The sequence below is a fragment of the Poecilia latipinna genome, unplaced genomic scaffold (assembly GCF_001443285.1).
Source record: "Poecilia latipinna isolate Pla-1442-1.1 unplaced genomic scaffold, P_latipinna-1.0 Scaffold1480, whole genome shotgun sequence".
Classification (NCBI taxonomy): Eukaryota; Metazoa; Chordata; class Actinopteri; order Cyprinodontiformes; family Poeciliidae; genus Poecilia; species Poecilia latipinna.
The window spans coordinates 139,682-159,361 of NW_015114096.1; the positions used below are offsets into that span (position 1 = coordinate 139,682).

At 42.8% G+C, this 19,680-nt stretch overlaps 1 protein-coding gene across 1 annotated transcript in view; it reads right to left on the reverse strand.

Moving 5' to 3' along the window:
* LOC106962970 (protocadherin-9-like) overlaps window positions 1-17,455 on the reverse strand; it is a 122,036-nt gene extending 104,581 nt beyond the window's left edge. The window contains exon 1 of the mRNA XM_015057650.1: window positions 17,300-17,455. Within this exon, the coding sequence (XP_014913136.1) occupies window positions 17,300-17,455 (156 nt within the window). The remainder of the gene's footprint in view (window positions 1-17,299) is intronic.
* Between the last annotated feature and the right edge of the window lie 2,225 nt (window positions 17,456-19,680).

The following is a 19,680-nucleotide window of genomic DNA, read 5'->3' on the forward strand; positions in this document are numbered from 1 at the left end:
TGTTCTACAATAAATCCCAAACTCAGATGTACACCCCCCCCCCCCCCCCCCCCCGCCGATCCCCCTCCTCATCCTTCTTCTACTTCTAATCAAGAGGCAGGCAGGAACGAGCGGACGGTGAGCTTTGAGGTGGAACAGAGAATGAATGGCTGCTATTGAGGTAACCTAAGCTAACGACGGGAAAGATATCTGCTGTGTGGACATGCAAGACTGAACTCATACAGACATACACACTGTCTGCTGAAGCTTTTTGGCTCATGAAGACCATAAAGGGGCTGGTGGGTGGGTGGGTGGGAGCGGGGAGTTTGTGTGATGGGTTGGTGTGCGTGCATGTGGGGGCGATACTCGGAGATGGCTATTGACTCAAAGCGACACGGCCGTGACATATAATAGTGACGGGCGCTAAGAATGGTCGCTGCACGGCGGATCCGCGATGTCGGATCGCTCGGCCAACGTGCGGTCGGGTTAGCGATACGTCCAATATGTCCATTTGAGATTGCGCTTGCTTTGCATACTTGTTGATTTTCAAGACAACAGAAGAGAGATGCATTCCTCCTTCTCTGTCTTTTTTTCCCCCACTCCCTCTCTTTTTTTTTTTCACTGCCCTCCATTCTCAGTCACTCAGCCACAGCCGTTTGAAAAGACCTGACATCAGAACTCCAGGCCAGAGCTGAGGCTGTCACACAAAGAGACTAAACATCCATTTAATTTGAGCTTCTGTTGCATTGCCGTTTTCTCTCTCTCTCTCTCTCTTTGATCTAAGAACAATGCCCAGGATTTGCCTCGAACTGGGCTCCTTCCAAACCCATCCGCTCTCTGTGTACCCAGTTCCTGCAGAACAGGTTTTCTACCCTTCCACCCCCCCGCCCCCATTCACCGCCATACAAAGCAGAAGCCAACTGGTAGCTGCCTAGCAAGCTCAACACCATGCTGAAATAATGATGGCCCTCATCAGGCTGGCTAATTTAACCCCTGGTGTAAATTAAGAGGTAGAGGTCAGGGGGGGCATGGAGGGAAAAGGGGATGTTGGTATTCAGCTCAAACTTAAAACAGTAATCACTTCTTCTCTATAGACAGCTCCCTGGCCTGCATTACTATGCTTACAGGGAAAATTGGTGTATTTTATTCGATTTTTTTTTCTGCAGACTGTTATTATGAATTTGATGCATTGGAAGGGTAGTTATTTAGAAGGCAATGGAGTATGTTATTCCCTGTGTGTTTACTTTGTCATTTGCATCCCTTCCTTGCTTTACTTCTTGTGATTCATCCGTCTCTCTCGGCCAAAACCAAAAATGGCAGGTGTAAGTTGCACCTCAATAGTATACCAGTGAAATCCACAATTTATTGGGAACCCCTACTAAAATGTTTGAAAAGCAATTAAACATTTATATATTTTCACGGAAGTGACATCATTTCAGCAACTCCAAAAAACAAACAAACAAACAAACAAACAAACAAAAAAACTTTTGAGGTTTGTTTTCCTGCTTCTGTCCATTTCAGATAAACATATTTAAGACTTAATCATTTGGATTTTTCTTCTGGCACTTTTCAGGTCTATGCGGATCAGCAAACATCTGCCATTCTGAATGGTAAGTTCTCTTAGAGGAGAAGCAAAGACCCCTGCACCTCCTTGTGAAATTAGAAAATCTCGAGCTCAAGAATTACAAAGTGAAAGTTCCTACAAACGCTGATTTTAAAGTGTAAAGTATGCATCATAATGCTGAACTGAATTGATTTTTTGCTTGAATTATTAATGGGGACAACTAATTAAAACACTGGTGATTAAGTTAGAAATTGATTATTTCTTCAAGTGGATTTTTTTGCCCCCACTGAATAAATGTAAATTTTTGAAGGTTGGGTTTTGAAAAGATTACCCTGCGCCATGGTTCTCAAACAACAGTTGCTCGTGTATTTATTCTGACACTGGAGGTACTCAGAAGTACTTGAACAAAGTAAATAGAGTCCTGTGAAAGAGTTTGAGTTCACTTTTTATTTCTTTACACTTGAATGTTTCAGTTCATGTCAAATTCAAGGCCATAGTTTTTTTGTTTTGTGGACTTTTAGACAACACAGTTATAATTGTGAGAAAGAGCTTTCAGATAAACGCCGGCTGGATGCTGGAAGTGTGGCATCTTGGGTCTAAGCGTTCCTCCACCGTGGGCTCAAGGCACACGATGAGGTTAGAAACATGCAGCTAAATCTCAAAAGGCGAGAAATGAAAACTGCAGAATAAAAAAAAAATAATCCCTAATGGAAATGTGACATTTCTCTTTCACCCAGCTGTTTCACATTTAAGTGATTGGTAACGATTCCGACAGTTCTAATCACAGTCTGCAGACATAATTGCGATCAGGTAAAAACTTTGATCGGCCCCGCACGTGCACAGACCCTGCAGTTATTCCCCCTGGCCCCCCACCGACGTGCTCTGCAAAAGGGTGCGTTTGATGACATCGGGCTGTGCGGGGACCGCGTCTCTCCCGGTGATTCTCTCGCTGACTCTTCTTGGCACTTCGGCGGTGTCGCACTCACGGTATAGCAGCTAATGACGCTTGTCATACACTGTAAGATAAACACATATAAATCGAACGTTCCTGGTCCTCCGTGACAATGCAGGTGATATCTTTTTTTGCAAAACTTGTCAAGCTGTTGTCAAGAAGTTGTCACTTTCTTTTTCTTTTTTTTTTTTTTTTTGTTCCCCCGACTGCTGCAGCCAGCCAGGTATCAGCCCATCCAGATGTGATCATCACCAATCGTGCGTTTGTTTTTTTCAGCACCAACAACTTTTCATTTCTCATCCATCTGTCAGGAATATTACCCAGCAAGTCATCCATCACACTCAATCCACTCTCTAATTCTCACGTCGCTCGCTCTGCTTATCTCAATGCTTTCGAGCCGAGGTGTAATACTAACAAGGTAGAGAAAGACAAATGGCTTGTCGGCTCGTAAATCCAAAGATAGGGTGGGCGGTGCGTTCCGTGTTACAGTTTTTTTTTGTTTTTTTTTCCCCTCTCTTGGGAGACCTTGGAGGAACTTTCCCGTTACTTTGCTCTGACATGCGAAAGCGCACGCTCAAGAATAAAGGTCCCTGTCATGGCTCCCGCTCTTCGCTAATGAGTTCCATTTCATTCCCACATTCCTTTCCATGACCCCGTCAAACCTGGAGGCGCGTTGAGTTGCAAGGCCTTTCAGTATCTCCATCATTCTGCAACGGCTCCTTCCAGTGAATACAATCTCTATTGACTTCCAGGATCAGGTTATTATTTAATCTAGTGAGGAATTTCACGTGTGTCACTCGCATTTAGGGCAGCGCCAGTTAGAATGTCCATCAGCTAACTGCCTTAATTCCTCCTCCTCGCGTTTGTCTTGTTCTCGGTGCGGATTCGAGGGAGTCTGTTTAGAAGGATTCATAAACTCGCAAAGAGAGCAGGAGGGAAGATGTGTGGCAAGGTGACAAAAATGTGCGAGAAAAAAAGTCCAAATCTCAGAAGAAAGCAGCGATAATCAGCCAAATTAAAGTAGAAAAAAACCTTTTACAGTTAAGTGAAAGAAAAAAGAAATCAATTGCTGGAGATGGAATCTTGTTTTCACAATGGTGTCCAACCTTGGTTCATGAGATGAATGTGGAATGTGTTTCTTCAGCACAGACATGGAAGCTGATTAGAGTTTATAAGACAGATGGAGGTAAATACTCACCAGAACTGAAAGAAAACCCCTTAGAAGTTGCGCAAATCTTGAATCTGCAACGGAAGTTTATGCTCCAAATGGACGAGAACCCTAGACGTACTGCCTGTGCTACAGTGGAATGGTTGAGATCAACTCACAGCAGACATGAGAATATCCCAGTGCAAGTTCAGATCGTTGTCTAACTGAGAGCTTGTAGGACATGGAAATTGTTTACAGACACTCTTCATCCAGTCTGACTAAGCATAGAGTAATTTTTTTGTTGTTGTTTTTAAGAAAAATGTTGTACTACTATATATTTCAGAGACAAAATGTAATCAGGGCCTCTGTGAGACTGAAGTTAAACTGGTCCGGCTGACCAGTTCGTCGTGTCGTGAGAGTTTTATAAATAATTTTGCATGAGCGGGGCCTTTGTTTTTGTTGGTTCGCCTATCACTGATTGTAAGACATCTGGGCCGTCTCATTAAGTGTGTGCCGCGCGGGTCTTAGGGTCATTCCAGCTTCTGTGGGTTAATCCTAGATACGGCATCAAACTGGATTAACCAAGGCGAGCGCTCTGATTGACCCGCCGTCTATACCTCACAAGACGGGGGCGGCTTAAAGAAAGGACGCTGACTTAAAGACAATATGAATGTGGCCTAAAATGCCAGATAGTGTGGAAGAGACTCCTTACCTCCTCTGATTGTTGGGTAATTCAGGCGAAGGGCCTGAAAAGATTCGAGATTGATCAAGTGTTTGCTGTGAGAGCAACCGCAGCGGCTTTGAAATGGATTTGCAAAAATCGCAAGGCCTTTATCTGCTTAAAGCTAACCAAAATGAGTTTATATGAATACAGGAAAAAAACATTATTGTGCTTTTATATCTCCTACCCCCCCCACCCTTCCCTCTCCACTGTAAACTCTCTTCTCATTTTCAATAGCCTTCAATGTAGGTCAAAATGACTAAATGAGAATCTGAGCTTTCGTCAGTCTGCCCGATTTTGAGATGATCCCTATTTTTATGAAGTGTTGACGCTTGTGAAGCACCACGTCAATGTATTTGTCATAGGGCGCTTTATAAATAAAGTTTTGCTTACTTATTTACTTTCTGCCAACATTTGAGTAAATGTTTTCTGATCGATCGCTGGACAAGCAAAGTGAAGAGGGAGTGATAACGAGGTATGGTTTTGAATTAAGGTAAAAAATTTGACCAAAGATGAAAATCACTCTGGCAACCAAAAGTCCCTGTTGGGCTAATTTAAAAGAACGAGTCTAGCAATCTGGCAAAAATAAAAAAAATGAATAAAAAAACAGAGTTCCCCCGCTGCCGCTATCCAAACCAAGGCCATTACAAGGGGGAAGGGGAAAAATCCACTCCGTTAGTGGAGATGCAATGCGGACCGGCCAAGGTGGTATCAAAATGCGAAGCGCCGCCGACGTGAGGCGAAAGCTTTGATCTGAGCCTGTCTCGACTCGCGTGCGCACACACAGCCCACATCTGTCCATCATCTATGTGCTTAGCCAACCTGCAAAAGTGGCCCAATCAGCGAAAGCTGAGGCTTGTCAGTCACACATTAGCAGCCGAGTCACCACGAGGCAGAGGAGGGGAGGAGGCTGAATGCTTATTAGTGGCTGTGAAATCTCAGCCCCAAAGCTCGTCTCGTCAGAAAGCGCTACTACTTTTCTTTAAGAGGATTTTTTTTTCTTTCTTTCTTTTTTTTTTTTTTACATTTTTGCTTTGAAGATGCAGGAGCAGATTCAATGATGTATGAGGAAGAGGGAAGTATTTCTGTGCTTTTTCACATGTTAATACATTAGCATCAAAGACGTATTGGAATTTTAGATGAGTGCAAAATCAACTCGCTTTCATAAAACCTCTGCTTAACTAATGAAATAATTAGGGATTGATTCACTCGAGCGTCTTTGGAGGAGATGTAGAGATCCATAACTCCGGTGGGCCAGTCCACAGTTGTTAATTTTTAGAATCCAAAAATCCCATCTTCATGGAAGAGAGGTATCTCAGTTCAATCAGTATGCAGCGACAAAACCAAACAATTCAGGAACTCGGATCTTGGAGGAGAGACCACACATACTGGCACACGAACACGCACTTCCCCATAGGAGGAAACAAAACGAAACAAATTAAACACAGTCACATCCGGGGCCCTCGGCGGCAGACGGAACGTCGGAAGTGTCTTGCTCCCTCCCCGTGTCGGCTTCATAACGTATTTGTCAAACCAATGCAGCCACTTCACACATCACCGACGAAAGAGGCAACATGGAAAGCTCCACGCAACTCGGTTTCCAATAACAGACATGCAACCGCTGTCAATCAGAGACTGATGAGGATTCGGAACGCGACTCTTCATCAGTCACGGCTTGCGGGACTGTACGCTACGAGAAGGAGCAAGGGATAAAAAACAAAAACAAGAGAAAACAAACACGGGAGGAAAGTAAAAATGCTCAGAAACGCTTTGAATCGAATGCACAGCGGCCACATGTCTTTTTCATCCCACCCCTGTAGCATGCATAAACCAGAGAACTGACCATCAGGCGCTTGCTCTTCTAGTTCAATCTGCTCGTTGTTTGATCTCGACAAGCCAGAACCGGGGAGTAAACAAGCTTATCACAGAAGGATTTAGCAAACAAGAGGAAGGCAAAGAGATACAAAGCAAACAAGTAAATGTGCCAGCCCGTGTGAGGAATTCTGGGCCGTGCAATTAGGCAATATTTATAATACATGACGGGAGACGGTGGGGGGAGAGAGAGAGAGAGAGAGAGAGACGGTGAAAGGGAGGAAAGGTACATCTGAGTGCAGAGACAGGAGTGGTAATGCTTGATTCATTGTCATTGATCAGCTGTGTGTTTGTGAATGAGAGTGTTTATTTCCAGCGTGTGTCTTTTCACCAGAGTGTGTGAGTGTGTGATGGGGGAGCAGAAGGCCTGTGGCAGGTAGAAAATGACCCGGGCCTTTTCATTTGACACCTCTGCGCCTTCAAACAAACTACCTAAGGCCCCTACGCACACCCATAATCCATTCAAGGTAGCAAGCAATTTTCATTATTGACTGGTGAGAAACACGGGCAAGGAGACAGAGAGATAGAGACTTGGTGGGGTGGGAAGGAGGAGATGCTGGGGAGGGAGATGGAAAACAAAAAGAGAATAGCATGGTGGTGTGGAGAGAGATTAAGGGAGAAGTAGAAGAGATAGCAGGGGCATTGGCAACAGAAGGAGAGTGAAAAGGAGAGAAAATAGATTACAAGTAAAGCACAGACTCAAAAAAAAAAGGAGGGGTGGGGGGTAGATTTGGGGAGGGAGAGAGATCCAAGAGATAAATGTGATTGAGAGTGATGCCCCTGTAGGGGGGGGAGGTGGCTGTGGAAGAGATCGAGAGTGCAGCTGAGGCGGATGCAATCACAGAAGTGCTAATGCCTGGGTGAGAATGTAGGAAGTTCATGTTTTCCAATGGGGAGGGTGGCGTAAAAGGTAGAAATAACCTGTCGCCTTTTATATGAGCACCCGGGTGGAGATACTTAAGCACACAACACCAGTCACACGCACACACACACACACACACACACACACACACACACACACACAGAGCCAGAATCGGTTTGATTTCAATCTGCAGCTTTTGCATCGGGTGGGATGTCACAATTTTGTCTTTCTCGGGCGCGAAACGTAAACTTGGACCCAGAAAGCAATGAGGTTTTCAATACAAACCGGGATAAGCCGCAGACTTTATTGCTAATCGGAAATTTACAGTGCTGGTTCAATGGGACTTATCGCTGAACAATCAACATATTTTAACATGTGATCTGGGTTGCTTAGCGACAGCCTAATTAAAATGGATACTTTTCAAGCAGAACATGCAATGTTTGTGTCGATGGAGTTTTGACTGTGTGTAACGACAGCTAGCTTGACTGGGAAAATACAAATATATACATTTTATAATTAATTTTATTGGTATTGGAAATATAAAATTCTCCATCTCTACGGCAAACACTAGACATTTAACTTTTCATATTTTCAGTATTTTAAGTTTAGCCAACACTTTTATCAAGCAAAACGTCACCATCTACTAAGCCTACTTCATGTTGTCAGAGAGGCTCTACTTATTTGAGTATTTTTTTATAAAGTCTATGTAACAGGAAATAATCAGTGATCAGACCTGGATGTAGCTAGTGAAGTTGGACCAAAAATATTTTTGGGGGTTCGGGGGTGAGATTGTGAGTGTATTCTATTATGCTTTTGATAAAGGGCCAACTCGTTTATATGATTTAAAACAAAACTTAGCAAAAAGATAAAAACATTTCTAGCACTTGACAACAGTTCTGAATATCACAGGAAATCAATATGCATATTATTCACAGCACGACTAGCGGGGGTATAAAGAGTAAAGAGTAAAAAAAGAGTGCTGTCAACAGGCAGCATCCCCAGCTTTTATACAAGGGGGAAGTTGTGACAGAGAGGATAGAGGGGTTGCAAACTAAAGGGGGGATTATTAATATTCCATCCATGTCAGGTTCTGGCCAAGCCACAAAATTCCTCTCACTGTCGTTTTCAATCTCTCTAACAACCCAAGTCAGCCCCAGTGGGCCATTTTTTTTTTCTGCTACAATTACCTTTTTTGCTGAATTTAAAATGTATATTTGTGTGTAGGTGTGTGTGTGTGCGCGTGTGTGTGTGTGTGTTCTACATTAACTCTATGAATGTTGCACTTTTCACTGCATGCGCGACGCCGTGTGCGAGCCCCGCAACTAAAAGTGCAACTTGTGGGAGTGGGGGATATGTTTCAGCTGAGACGTCACAGCGGGGGGAAGCGAGGGAGGGCGACTGGGGCACTGTGCCACACGGAAAAGGTTAACAACGCTCCCTGTGGTGCGCGAGGACGCTTGCATCACTTGCGGCTTCGATCAAACCTCTGGGGAAGCTGCAGTTAGCAATAACTAATCAGTGTCAAATTCCAGCTTTTCTGTAGCATCCGAGGCTGCTCTCCTCTAACGCTCCCTTTCCTTTTCGGACTACCTCTTTGAGCTAAAGGCCAATCATTCCTACACCCCCCTTCCCACACACACACACCCTCTTTCCCTGGGCACACACACACATTACACTTACAGGAAGTGTGTTTAAAGATTATGAGTGTCTCACTCTCTCCCCACCTTTTTTCTTTATAACCAGGGCTATCGTCTGAAGTTGCCTCTGTCAGCACAATGAAGCTTTATAATGGATGGTAATCATTCAGCAAGCGTGGCGGCTATAGCTAGCCTGAAAGTTAAAAAAAAAAATAAAAAATAGTGAGAGAATGAGAGAGGAAGGACAGAGGGAGAAGTCTGGCTCTTCTGCTGCTAATCTCAGCTAATGGCTTCTGCAGAGCCAAGAGAGAGCCATATGCACTAATAATGCAACGGGGGGAGGGGGGGATGGAAGGACGAGAGGTGGTGGGGTGGGAGGCATGTTGCTGGTGTGGGGGTCTTAACTGAGTGTTCAGAAATTGTGGGAATAAACAATAAGACAGAGATGGAATGGAGGCGGTGGAGGGGATGTAAAGAACAAGCAAAAGGAAAAGCAAAGTCAGCTTAAGCGCAGGTTTAATAGCATCATTATTATGGGAAGGTACCCGCTGTGGGAGTTAGAGCAAAAAAAAAAACAACAACACCACACACACACACACCCACACGCACATACACACTTTCACTAAGGTAAACCAGGACATTTGAAGACTTCCCAATCGTGGTGATAATTTTTCACCTCTACAAGTGGTAGCAACAGCAAACACTGTAAATTTATAGGCTTGTTGGGATTTGAGATCATTAATTTAAAAAAGAAAACAAGGAAAAATTTATTTAGCTCTTGGTCAGTTTGGCCGTTCACCAGTTAGACCCCAATTCATTCATTTCATTCATACTCTACATGTATTATAGGACATAATTTGTCATATTATATAATAGCATTTTTTTTTCTCTAAGTAATCACCTGTCTTTACTGAGGTCCTTTTAACCGCATAGAGCTAAAAATATATTTTATATTTGAAATCTTTAGTATGTTACAGCCCTATTAGTTGGTATTGCTTTATGCACAAGTATTATTGTTTAGAATATTATTGTAGTAATAGCTGTATTTTTCAGCAACACCTTTATGACTACAATAATAATAATAATAATAATAATAATAATAATAATAATAAAAACAGTTATTCTACACTAACGACTAATGTACTATGTAATATCATCGTTTACCTTGAAAGTAGATTTTTTAAATGCTATATTGGAAGGAAGGACCACCTCACTAGTCCCCACCACTACCATGCTGGCATGAAAATGGAAACATAATCCATAAATATACTTTGTGCAGGTCAAATAGATGATGGGACTGTTAATGTGGAGGACAGATAAGCTAGTCCCCCCCCCCCACAAGTCTTTAGGTCAAGCTAAGATTTGCCAACCATCTGCTTTGTGTAATCTTGCATTAGGCAGGTTATAATAGCAAAATATTTATGTATTTACAATTTTTTTTGCATGCATGTACCTAAATATGTCAGTAAATCACTAAATAAAGACAATTTATTTCTACTTCCTTTGTTACAATTAACAAAACAATTGGGGCAATAGACCAGTTTCTAGGCAATCAGCAAAAAAAAAAAAAAAGGGTAAGCATAAAGGCATCCCACAAAGGGTTGCCAATGTAAAACACACCCAATTGAAAAAAAAATAAATAAAACCTCTTCTGATATTTATGGTCACAGCACCAGATATGCCATATGCCCTTTTTTATTTGTCCTTTATTATATACTGATCTGAACCAGATACCCATGAGACTTCAAATGGCTTGATTCTTTTAATACATCCAGACTTGTGTTATTTTGTGATGCTACGTTCATTTACATCACAGAGTTTCACTTGGATTACAGTATTCACAGTGCACACTGCATAGTGACACTTTTTTTAACCTCTGTCTGTTATTCATTGATGATGTCGACAGATGCAAGCTTTTCAAAATGAATGGAGCAATAAAATGAGTGCAAGGACACAGCATTTGATTAAAATGTTAGTGTTTTCTTTACTTTTCTGCCACACAATGACAACGATTTTGATAAAAAATTTTCCTATGAACACTTTCTGTAAACCCACTGAATGTTGCGAAAGGCCGCCCAAATTTTAACAACCCATCAAAAGCTGTTTGTTCCAACCTGATGTGTTCAAAAATAGCTGTACTTAATAAATATAACATTTCTTCCCATAGCATTAGACTTTGTAGATATGTGTAGGCTGCAGGTAATTCTTATGTTGTGACATATAGACTATTTCAAGTCTTTAGGTCAAGCTAAGATTAGCTAACATTGATGGCTGCAGATATGATGCAGCTACATCATATCGTCATGGCTCGTTATAGATCAAATCTAACATCTGACATTTACATTTTCTGAAAAAAATAAAAAATAAAAAAATGTTCAAAATAACGATCCACCTATTAGAAACCCAAAAACTGAACAACAAATGGATTTATCAAACCTAAGTGAAACGGGTCTGTAAACAATCACGTTTGATGCTGCGGTGCACTGGTTGGACATGCAACGAGTATTATCCTTTTGGGGGATTGTGGACGTTCGTCTAAAGAGATTAGCAGAGCGCATAAGTAGTACGTTTCTTTATCCCAACCGAGTAGAGAGATGGCAAAAACGCTGCTTGTTTGTGCCCGGCTCATTCTCCATCGCTACGTAGATATTTATTATTTCGTTCGGTTTTCAACAAGGTTACGCAGGCATGAACTGAGACAGAGCTCTCCGTACTGAACGGGCTCTTGTCAAATTACTGCTGTCCAGTGCTCATGCACCAGCAAAAGGACTGGGGCTGAGGATCGGAGGGAAAGGCCAGCGGGCGGTTTTCTCTCATTACGACGCCAACAGACACAGATGGCCGAGGCCAGACCAGGAGATCAAATCCGTTGGACGGCACCCAATGGGTGAGCTATGAGCCTTCCCCACGGTCACACGGGCCAGCGACCGGGAGGGAATGCGCTTCGGAGGGAAGAGGAGTGTGGAGAGTTCACCTTCTGTGACGAGAAACGATGAAAAACTACAAGTACATGAGAAGCAAATTTAATACCATTTGAGGAATGGCCATCTTTGTCACTGGCGGAGTCTAAAATAAGAGATGAGTAGTGGCTTACGCTTAGCGGTGATAGGGACATTTATCCACATCAACCTGGTCAGGGGGGATGTTGAATAATTCCGTCAGAGGAATTTGCAAAAGATGATGCAGTGAGAATTTTATACAATTAGCTTTGCTACACTAGCCACAGACAAAAAGAAGAAGAAGAGAAAAAAAAATCCAACTGAAAGTCTTTCGGGAAAAATAGGTCAGATTTTAGCATCCAGTGAAGAAAAAAAGACAAAACAAAACAGACATCTTCTTTGTTGTGAGAATAAAAAGCTACCCAGAAAACAGACAACCATGAACAGGGAAGGAAAATAAATTGTTGTGTGCGTATGAGTGAAGGAGTGCAGCCCAGTGTTAAAATAGTGATACAGTGCAGCACGGAAATGTAGGTGAAATTAATAAGATAGAACAGGATGACAGGAGATGAATAGAAAGAAGCAGGGGGGTGGAGGGGGGGCGAAAAGATGAGAACAAAGAAGCATTATTGTTTGGAGACATATCTGTGATTTATGAGAGTCGAGGGGGAGTTGTCAGTCACCAAACTTTTTAATTAATTTTAGTGTGAAGGTGGCAAATCCAACTAGTCACAAACTGAAGCTTGGTCATTGCTCCTTGTTTTTTTTGTTTTTTTTAAACAAGTTTCCAAAACAGAGTTTTACTCGGTTAAGCTAAGATATTTCCCCAGCAACAAGCACATTTGGGGCTTTACCTAATCCAGTCAGCCAACATTAATTGCAAAAATAGACTTGCACAAGAGGCAATCAGTGTTTTTATTAATCAAGCATAAGACAACATCATGTATCTTTAATAATCCTGTACAAAACAACCGTCATATGTTAAGGTCATCAGACTAAGAAGGTCGTGGTTAACAGATCGATTCACCTGCTCACCAAAAATCATTCGGTACCTTCATCTTTCATTGCAGTTCAGGATTTGTATGAATCAAGAGCCAAAATGGTAAAAAAAAAAAAAAAAAAGCTTAAATCTCACATGTAAACTAATGAATTGTATATTAGAAAAAATTTATGAGAACCACTTAGGCCAATTGATCCCTATAAAACAGATTAAACCCGCAATAAAACTGAAGTAACTGGAGCTAGTAAATAATGTTTATTGGATTCATGTAACAACATTTCCTCACAGTGGACTACGAGTGGGATGGAAAAGAGGACTGGGTTGTTGGGTATCTTCTTTACGAGTTAAAATTGTTGTTATACAGTAGCATTCTGGCAAAAAAAAAGTATGACGTACAATGTTTTTGTTTACTCCAGCTCTGTGTTTTGTTTTTACTGGTTCTGTGCCAAGAACCGTAGCAATCTTGTAAAGCCAGTTCGTCTGATATTTCTGGCCTTTTCATGTCTCTTATGTTGGCTAATTGCCACTCATTTGTTCATCATCGCTCATCCGTTTCCTCGGGGCATTTTCCAGTTGGTTTCTCTTTGTACTCCTGTTTGCTTTTATCAATCTGCATACTTTTTTTTTGTTTTGTTTTACATTTTGGATTTTGTGCTCGGCGGCACTTTAAATTTTGTATATTGTGGTTCATGTTTTTACTTTAGTAGCAACAAGTTACCTCGAGGTTCAACTAATTACTTATTATTACCTTATGTCACTCGGACATAAAAAGTGGATCTAACAATGGTGAAAGTTGCTCAGTAGTAATAAATGATACCAAGAACATAGTATAAACACCAATGCTGTACATTTCTTGTCATGTTCACCGACAATTTTCTGGAGAGGAAATGGGAGTTCGATGGGGGTAGGGGGGGTTTCATTTTCCGACTTGAACAACTTTCAAAATGTGCTTACCTTAACGTTACAATAGACCTCGGGTTTGTTGCTTCTGTTTTACCGTTTGCCCTTCACACTATTTAAAAACCACCTAGTACTCCTTTTATCTTTTTCATTTCATCCCTACACTTCCTTTACCATCGCTGGCTGCTGCCGTTTCTTCCCGCTCCGCTTTTTGTAGCTCTCTAAAGGCTGACGTACGGCAGTTTAAACGCACACCGGCGAACAAACAGTTCCCTCGTCATTTCACTTGATGTCACGCCGCACGCATAAATAAAGCTAATACTATCAGAGACGCTCTCTGTCGGCGTCGAGGTGTTTGCACGAGCGCGTGTCTGGGTATAAACACACCTCCTTGAACCTTCCTCCACCTGCCGCGACTGACTGGAGGCAGTGTGTTGAGCGCTCTTTGTGTCTTTCTTGTTGTTGACATTCAAACAGTGGAGTAGGTTTTGTTGCCAGTGAAGTGCCAGAGGTGGGATCCATCCCGCATTATATAGACACGTGTTGACAAAAGAGGCGCATTTCTGAAATACAAGCACGGTTTGGGGATTTGTGAGCACTCACACATATGTGGGGAGGACTAATAAACACAAACGAGGCATGAATCATGTTTTGCACCCTTGGTGTAGGACCTTCCATCCATCATCCCCGTGTGTTTGTGTGCGCAGGTTGCTGCACTCCTAATTTGAGCAGAGAATGAGTGACTGTTATCATTTTCCCGCCCTTGACCTGCACCCGCTCCGGCGACAAAACACACCAGACTGTGAGAAGATTGAAAGAGGGGACTGAAGAGAAAACTAAATAAACAACATGACAAAATAAAAAAAGGGTAGTACGAAGTAAGAAGCACGGTGTTTCTAGCGTAATAATTAAATTTATTGGCTGCTTGTTAACAAAAATAGCAAATCAGCCAATACACTGCAGAGGCGACTTGCTGAATGTTCAAACTGAGCATAAGAATGACGAGACAATGGTATTCCAGTGACCTTGAACGTGGCATTGCTGGTACGACGAGGGCTGCGTGGAGTATTTCAAGAAACTTCTGATCTACAGGGATTTCTCAACCGTTTCTCAGTTCGGAAAAGAAATGTTCAAAAAAGAGAAAACGTTTACCGAGCATTAGCTGTAGGGAAGGAAATGTCTTACTGAGGTCAGACTGGTTCATGGTAGTGTAAAGGCCACATTAGCAGTTGTGGAAATGGAGATTTGCATTATGGATGTGTAGCTAAAGAAAAAAAAAAAATCACAACAGCAGGATGTTATCATTTTCTATTTGCACCAAGATTTCAGCCTTATTGATCAAAATCTTGCAGGAATGTTGGACATCTTGTTAATTCTATGCTAAAATTGATTAATTCAGTTTTGAAGGTTAAACAGGTTATAACTCTGAAAATCTGATTTGAAGAAAACGTAGCGAGTGTCAAAAATTAAATCTCCAGACATAAAATATCGTCAAAATACGGCATTAGAGTTGTCAGCCGATGAACGAGCTTCTGTTTTCCTCATGCCGACTTTACGCTGCAGTTGTAAACTACGGAAAGCAGTCGGGAGACGAACCAAAAGCGAGCGAGGAATATGGATTCCGAGCCGCCTGACTGAAACTTTGTGTGTGTCGGAGAAGTTTAAATCCTTAAAAGTTAGTGAAAATGTGCCCTCGTTGAAAATATGTTTTTTTTTTTCTCTTTTTACATCTCTTCCCATCAGTTTTTTGACATTATCTGGGGGTTCTAATGGGATCCTGGCTGATGCGCGCACACAAGCACACACTTCACAGGCCTTTTGATCTGGCTCATGCTGAGGTGACATCCCCCTGCCAGTAACGAGGCTCGCTCTTGAGGAAAGGAGAACCCGAGGTCGCAGAGGCGACTACAATTCCGCAGGCTTTCATTTAGTGCTCGGCTAAACCGTACCCACCTGTCTTTGAGCCAAGATTAAAGACCTTCAAAAACAGACAAAGGGAAAAAGGGGAAAAAGAAAGCGTGGGGGGTTGGGGGGGGGGGCCAAAAAGGAAAAGTTCAATAACAACAAAAAAATCCTCAGCTGTCAAAACTCAATGTCATTGTATCCCGAAAGGGAATTGGTAATTGCCCATGTAGGTAAGGAAGAAGAGGATGTGGAGAAAGAAGAGACCCAAGCTAAGGTTCTCCAGCTAACCAACAGCGTTTATCGGCTGGACATGTCATCTGTAGCCTCAGTCAGAGAGAGAGAGAGACAGAGGTCGGCTCATTCGCAAAGTGGCGTCACCTCAGCTCCATTGGTCTAAAAGAGTACGGTCGTCAAAGGCGAAATAAAGCTCAACCGCACTCAGTATCCGGCGGATAAAAGACGGAGTAGTGAGTCCGCCCTTACTGCAACGAGGAAACAAAAGCAATGCTGCCGTGAGTCATAAAGAATCATCACCAGCTGCTTTGTGGTGACTCCAACCAGCACTATTTAATGTATCACAGACAGAGCCGGAAATACTCTGACATTATTGCGCGCTACCAATAGAAAGGAAACCTAATCTGTACAGCATTACGAAGGTTTGACTGAATTGACACGCCGAGCAAAATACATTTGTCTTCACATATTACAATTGACTTGCTTTCTTCCGTCTCACTTCCTTTTTTACAGACAATACAACCGGTATTGCTTAAGCAGCCTGTCATTACTGGATCATGGCACTGCTGCCATTAACTCTGTGGCTTTCTGTCCCATAGAAAGTCTCTGTTCAATGTTTTTGCTACCTATCGGGATGATTGTAGGTCAGTGGGTAGAGTCTTGTAGTATGTTGACGCCAGTGAACTCATGCCACCTGTTGATGTGCCCTGGGGCAAGGCACTTAAACCCAAGTTGCCAAACCAATATTATCTTCTAACAATTTCAGTAAATTCAGTCGCAAATTCCATACTCTAGAATATATTCCCTCAACCTATTTGGGTCTTTTTTTTTTTTTTCCCCAACTTGTCTTCATCATTTACACTGCAATATTTGAATCATCTGATTTAGATTTTTCTACCATTTCGGAGCTGAAATTGAAAAGCAGCTCTATTGAAATACTCCTGCTTGTGCTTTTATTTGTTTCCAAGTGCACCTGTTTCAGTAAATCCTTCTAAAACTCAACGGGAAGCTCTTGTGCGGCACAAAAAAAAAAAGACTTCAAAAGACGTGACCCACTCCAGGACTTCTCACAAATCTTGAAGACTGCTCCACAGCATTCTTGGAGTAACAAAGATGGTGATTGGCTGTATTTATTCAGGTTTATTTAAGACGTACTTTAATTCGCTACGATACGCACAGGAATTCACTTACTCGAGAGTTTGAGGGAGGCAGATCAAAAGGCCAGACTTACGGTTAAGAGCCACTTCAAAGGTCGCACAGAAGATGGTGGGACAAGGCCTTAGCTTCCTTAACTAGGCTCATGAAACAGAAAGTTGAAACAAAAAGCTCTGTCACAGCCCATTTGTTCTAAGAGGTACAACATTTTTTGCTCTGCGACCGCAATCAATCTTGACGTGAAGTGACAGAAAAATAAACATATTTTAGTCAAACGCGCACAGGGACGGGAACAAAGAGCCAGAGCCTGTCTCCATTTAAAGCTCCCATCCTCATCACGAAACCTCAACAGGATCGCTTTGACGTTCCCCGTCCAAACAAAGCAATCCGCCCTAGCCAGAACAAGGTCCCTCATTAACTATTAACACTAACTTGCGAGGCGGTGCTGATATAAACCCCGGTGTCTTCGCTTTCGGAAGAGGACAGATTGTTTAGGCCCGTCTGACAGATTTTCGACTCTTCGGCCACTTTGGAAGCAGCGCTACGTTCGACGAGGATCCCGTCACAGATGGTCACTCTTCTGTACATGTGCGTTAGGAAAAACTCTGAATTCAGGGAATGCCCTTAAATGTCTTTGCAGCAGTCTGCTTTTAATATTTTAAGGTGCTAAGCATAATACTTGCATGCTCTGGGAGAGAGGAATTCACTTCAAAGTAAAGTTGTGTTTAACCTAGAAAACATGGCAATTCAGTGAATTGTGTGTGTGTGTGCGCGTTCGTGTGTGTGTGTGGCTAAGCAGTCACAGAAATAAAATGTCCACAACACTCGGGGAGCGTCCTCGCGTACGGCCGGTGTTTGTCAACGCAAAGACGGAGATGCATACGCTCGCCTTCCCAGCGATCCGGTCTGTGTGTGTTCCCTATTCTCTCCGGCCCTCTGCAAACCACTGCCTCGTCTTTCTTTTTTCTTTTCTTTCTTTCTTTTTTTTTTTTCTTTCCTCTTTTGGTGCCTCTGACACGCTTGTACATTTGGAGTTCTTTTTCTTTTTCGCCGCGCTGCTATGTCACGATCAATTTACCGCCCGGCACATGACGGCCTGTAGCGCCTCGGAGGATTTGAAGGACTTTTGTGAGCAATCCCACAGCCTGCCTCGCTTTTTTTTTTCTCTCTCTCTCTCTCCCACATAACAAAACGGGCATTTGTATTCTTATCCCGCTTTGGCCCGCCGAGCGAGACCGTGTCCCAGCTTTTTGCCTCTTCCCGGTTATTGTTTGCAATGGGGGAGGGGGCAGTCGCACCAAATCTCCCCAAACAGTAACCAAGTGGCCGCTTCTTCACCCATTTCTTTACCCGCTCCGTTTCCAACTGTTTGAAGTCTTGCTTGCGCTCAACATATCAATGATTCACACGCAAGCATGAGGAGAAGATAAAGTGGCAAGGCATTTTGCAGACATCACAGTCAATCAGGGCTCATTTGGTCAGGGACCAAGAGAAATCCAGCCCGTCGCCTTAAATAGCGACAAGAGTGGGAGGCGGCGGCAATAACGGTATGTTTGTGTACCTGCCCGTTGTGTGACGCGCCTCTGCCAGCATTCGACACAAATATGGTTTGGCAAACATGGAAAGAAAAGAGAATCAACACATGAAAAGCCACTCTGTTCCATATTTCAATTTACCTCGTAATTCGAGCTCAAACACAGCAAGCCAAAACGGTTTTAAGCTCTGTGTGAGGAAACCCAACAAAAACCCAGAGACATGTTCAGCGTTTCACTTGTTTTCAGACCAAAACCGCAAAAAAAAAAAAAAAAAGTGCTGAAAAATGCTAAGCAGCCTGGCTAATAAGCAACCAAAGCGAGAACGTGTCTTCGAAGATATTTGCAATTCAACAACTGTCATTAGAGTTATGCATGCCACCCCGATCTAGCCAAAATACTATATTATTATTCCGCTTTCATATTCCGGTTGGCGCTTCTGCCACTGGCAAGGCTGTAGCTGAGGGTGTGCAGTTTCTCTCACGTTATTAATCTGGCCGGGACCGAATGTATTCTCGCAACCCACATTTTTTGCGTTGCTTTGGCTTAGCTACTTTCTCTCCCTCTGCTTTTCCTTCCCTCCATCTTTCACACTTCCTCCATCGCCCTCTCTTTCTCGTAAAACCCTCGGCGAAGACGCCTGCCGACGAGCGTCCGAGACTGGGAACTTTTACGGCAGACTCTCCTTTCACCCATCCTTCTAATTGAATAATGCAGCGTAGATAGAAAAAAAAAACAAAAAAAAACGCTGCCTCATTAAAAGAGCCCTCTCTGGATTAAAACGCTGAGGCGCGCACATTTCCGGCACGCAGAGGTAACTTAATGTATTCGGTTACCTTCAGTAATGAGGTGAAAATGAGATCTGACCAATGGGCTTGGATTTTTATCAGGTTTTGAGTGAAGACCAGTGCCTGTGGCACATTCTCACTTAGTGGCTTACGAGGCCTTTATTTAACGTTCCCTCGGCAGAACTGAGTGTGTTTTTCTTCATATCCAATTGCAAATGTGGACGGCGGAAAGAAAATGGCAGTTTATTTGCTAATGAATGCAGAAATGCACACTTCGCAACTCCGAGTCGACCTTCTGCACTCTGCCCATCGGAAGAAACGCACCCTCAAAGCATGACGCTGCCACCACTGTGCATACCGCCGAGGGCGTGGTTCGGCGTTTCGCAGCACACATTTTGCATCTGGTTCACATTTAACCAGCTCCCCTACATGGTCTGTGGAAATCTGGATTACTTATGGATTTCTTTCAACAAGGGTTTTCTTCATGTCTACC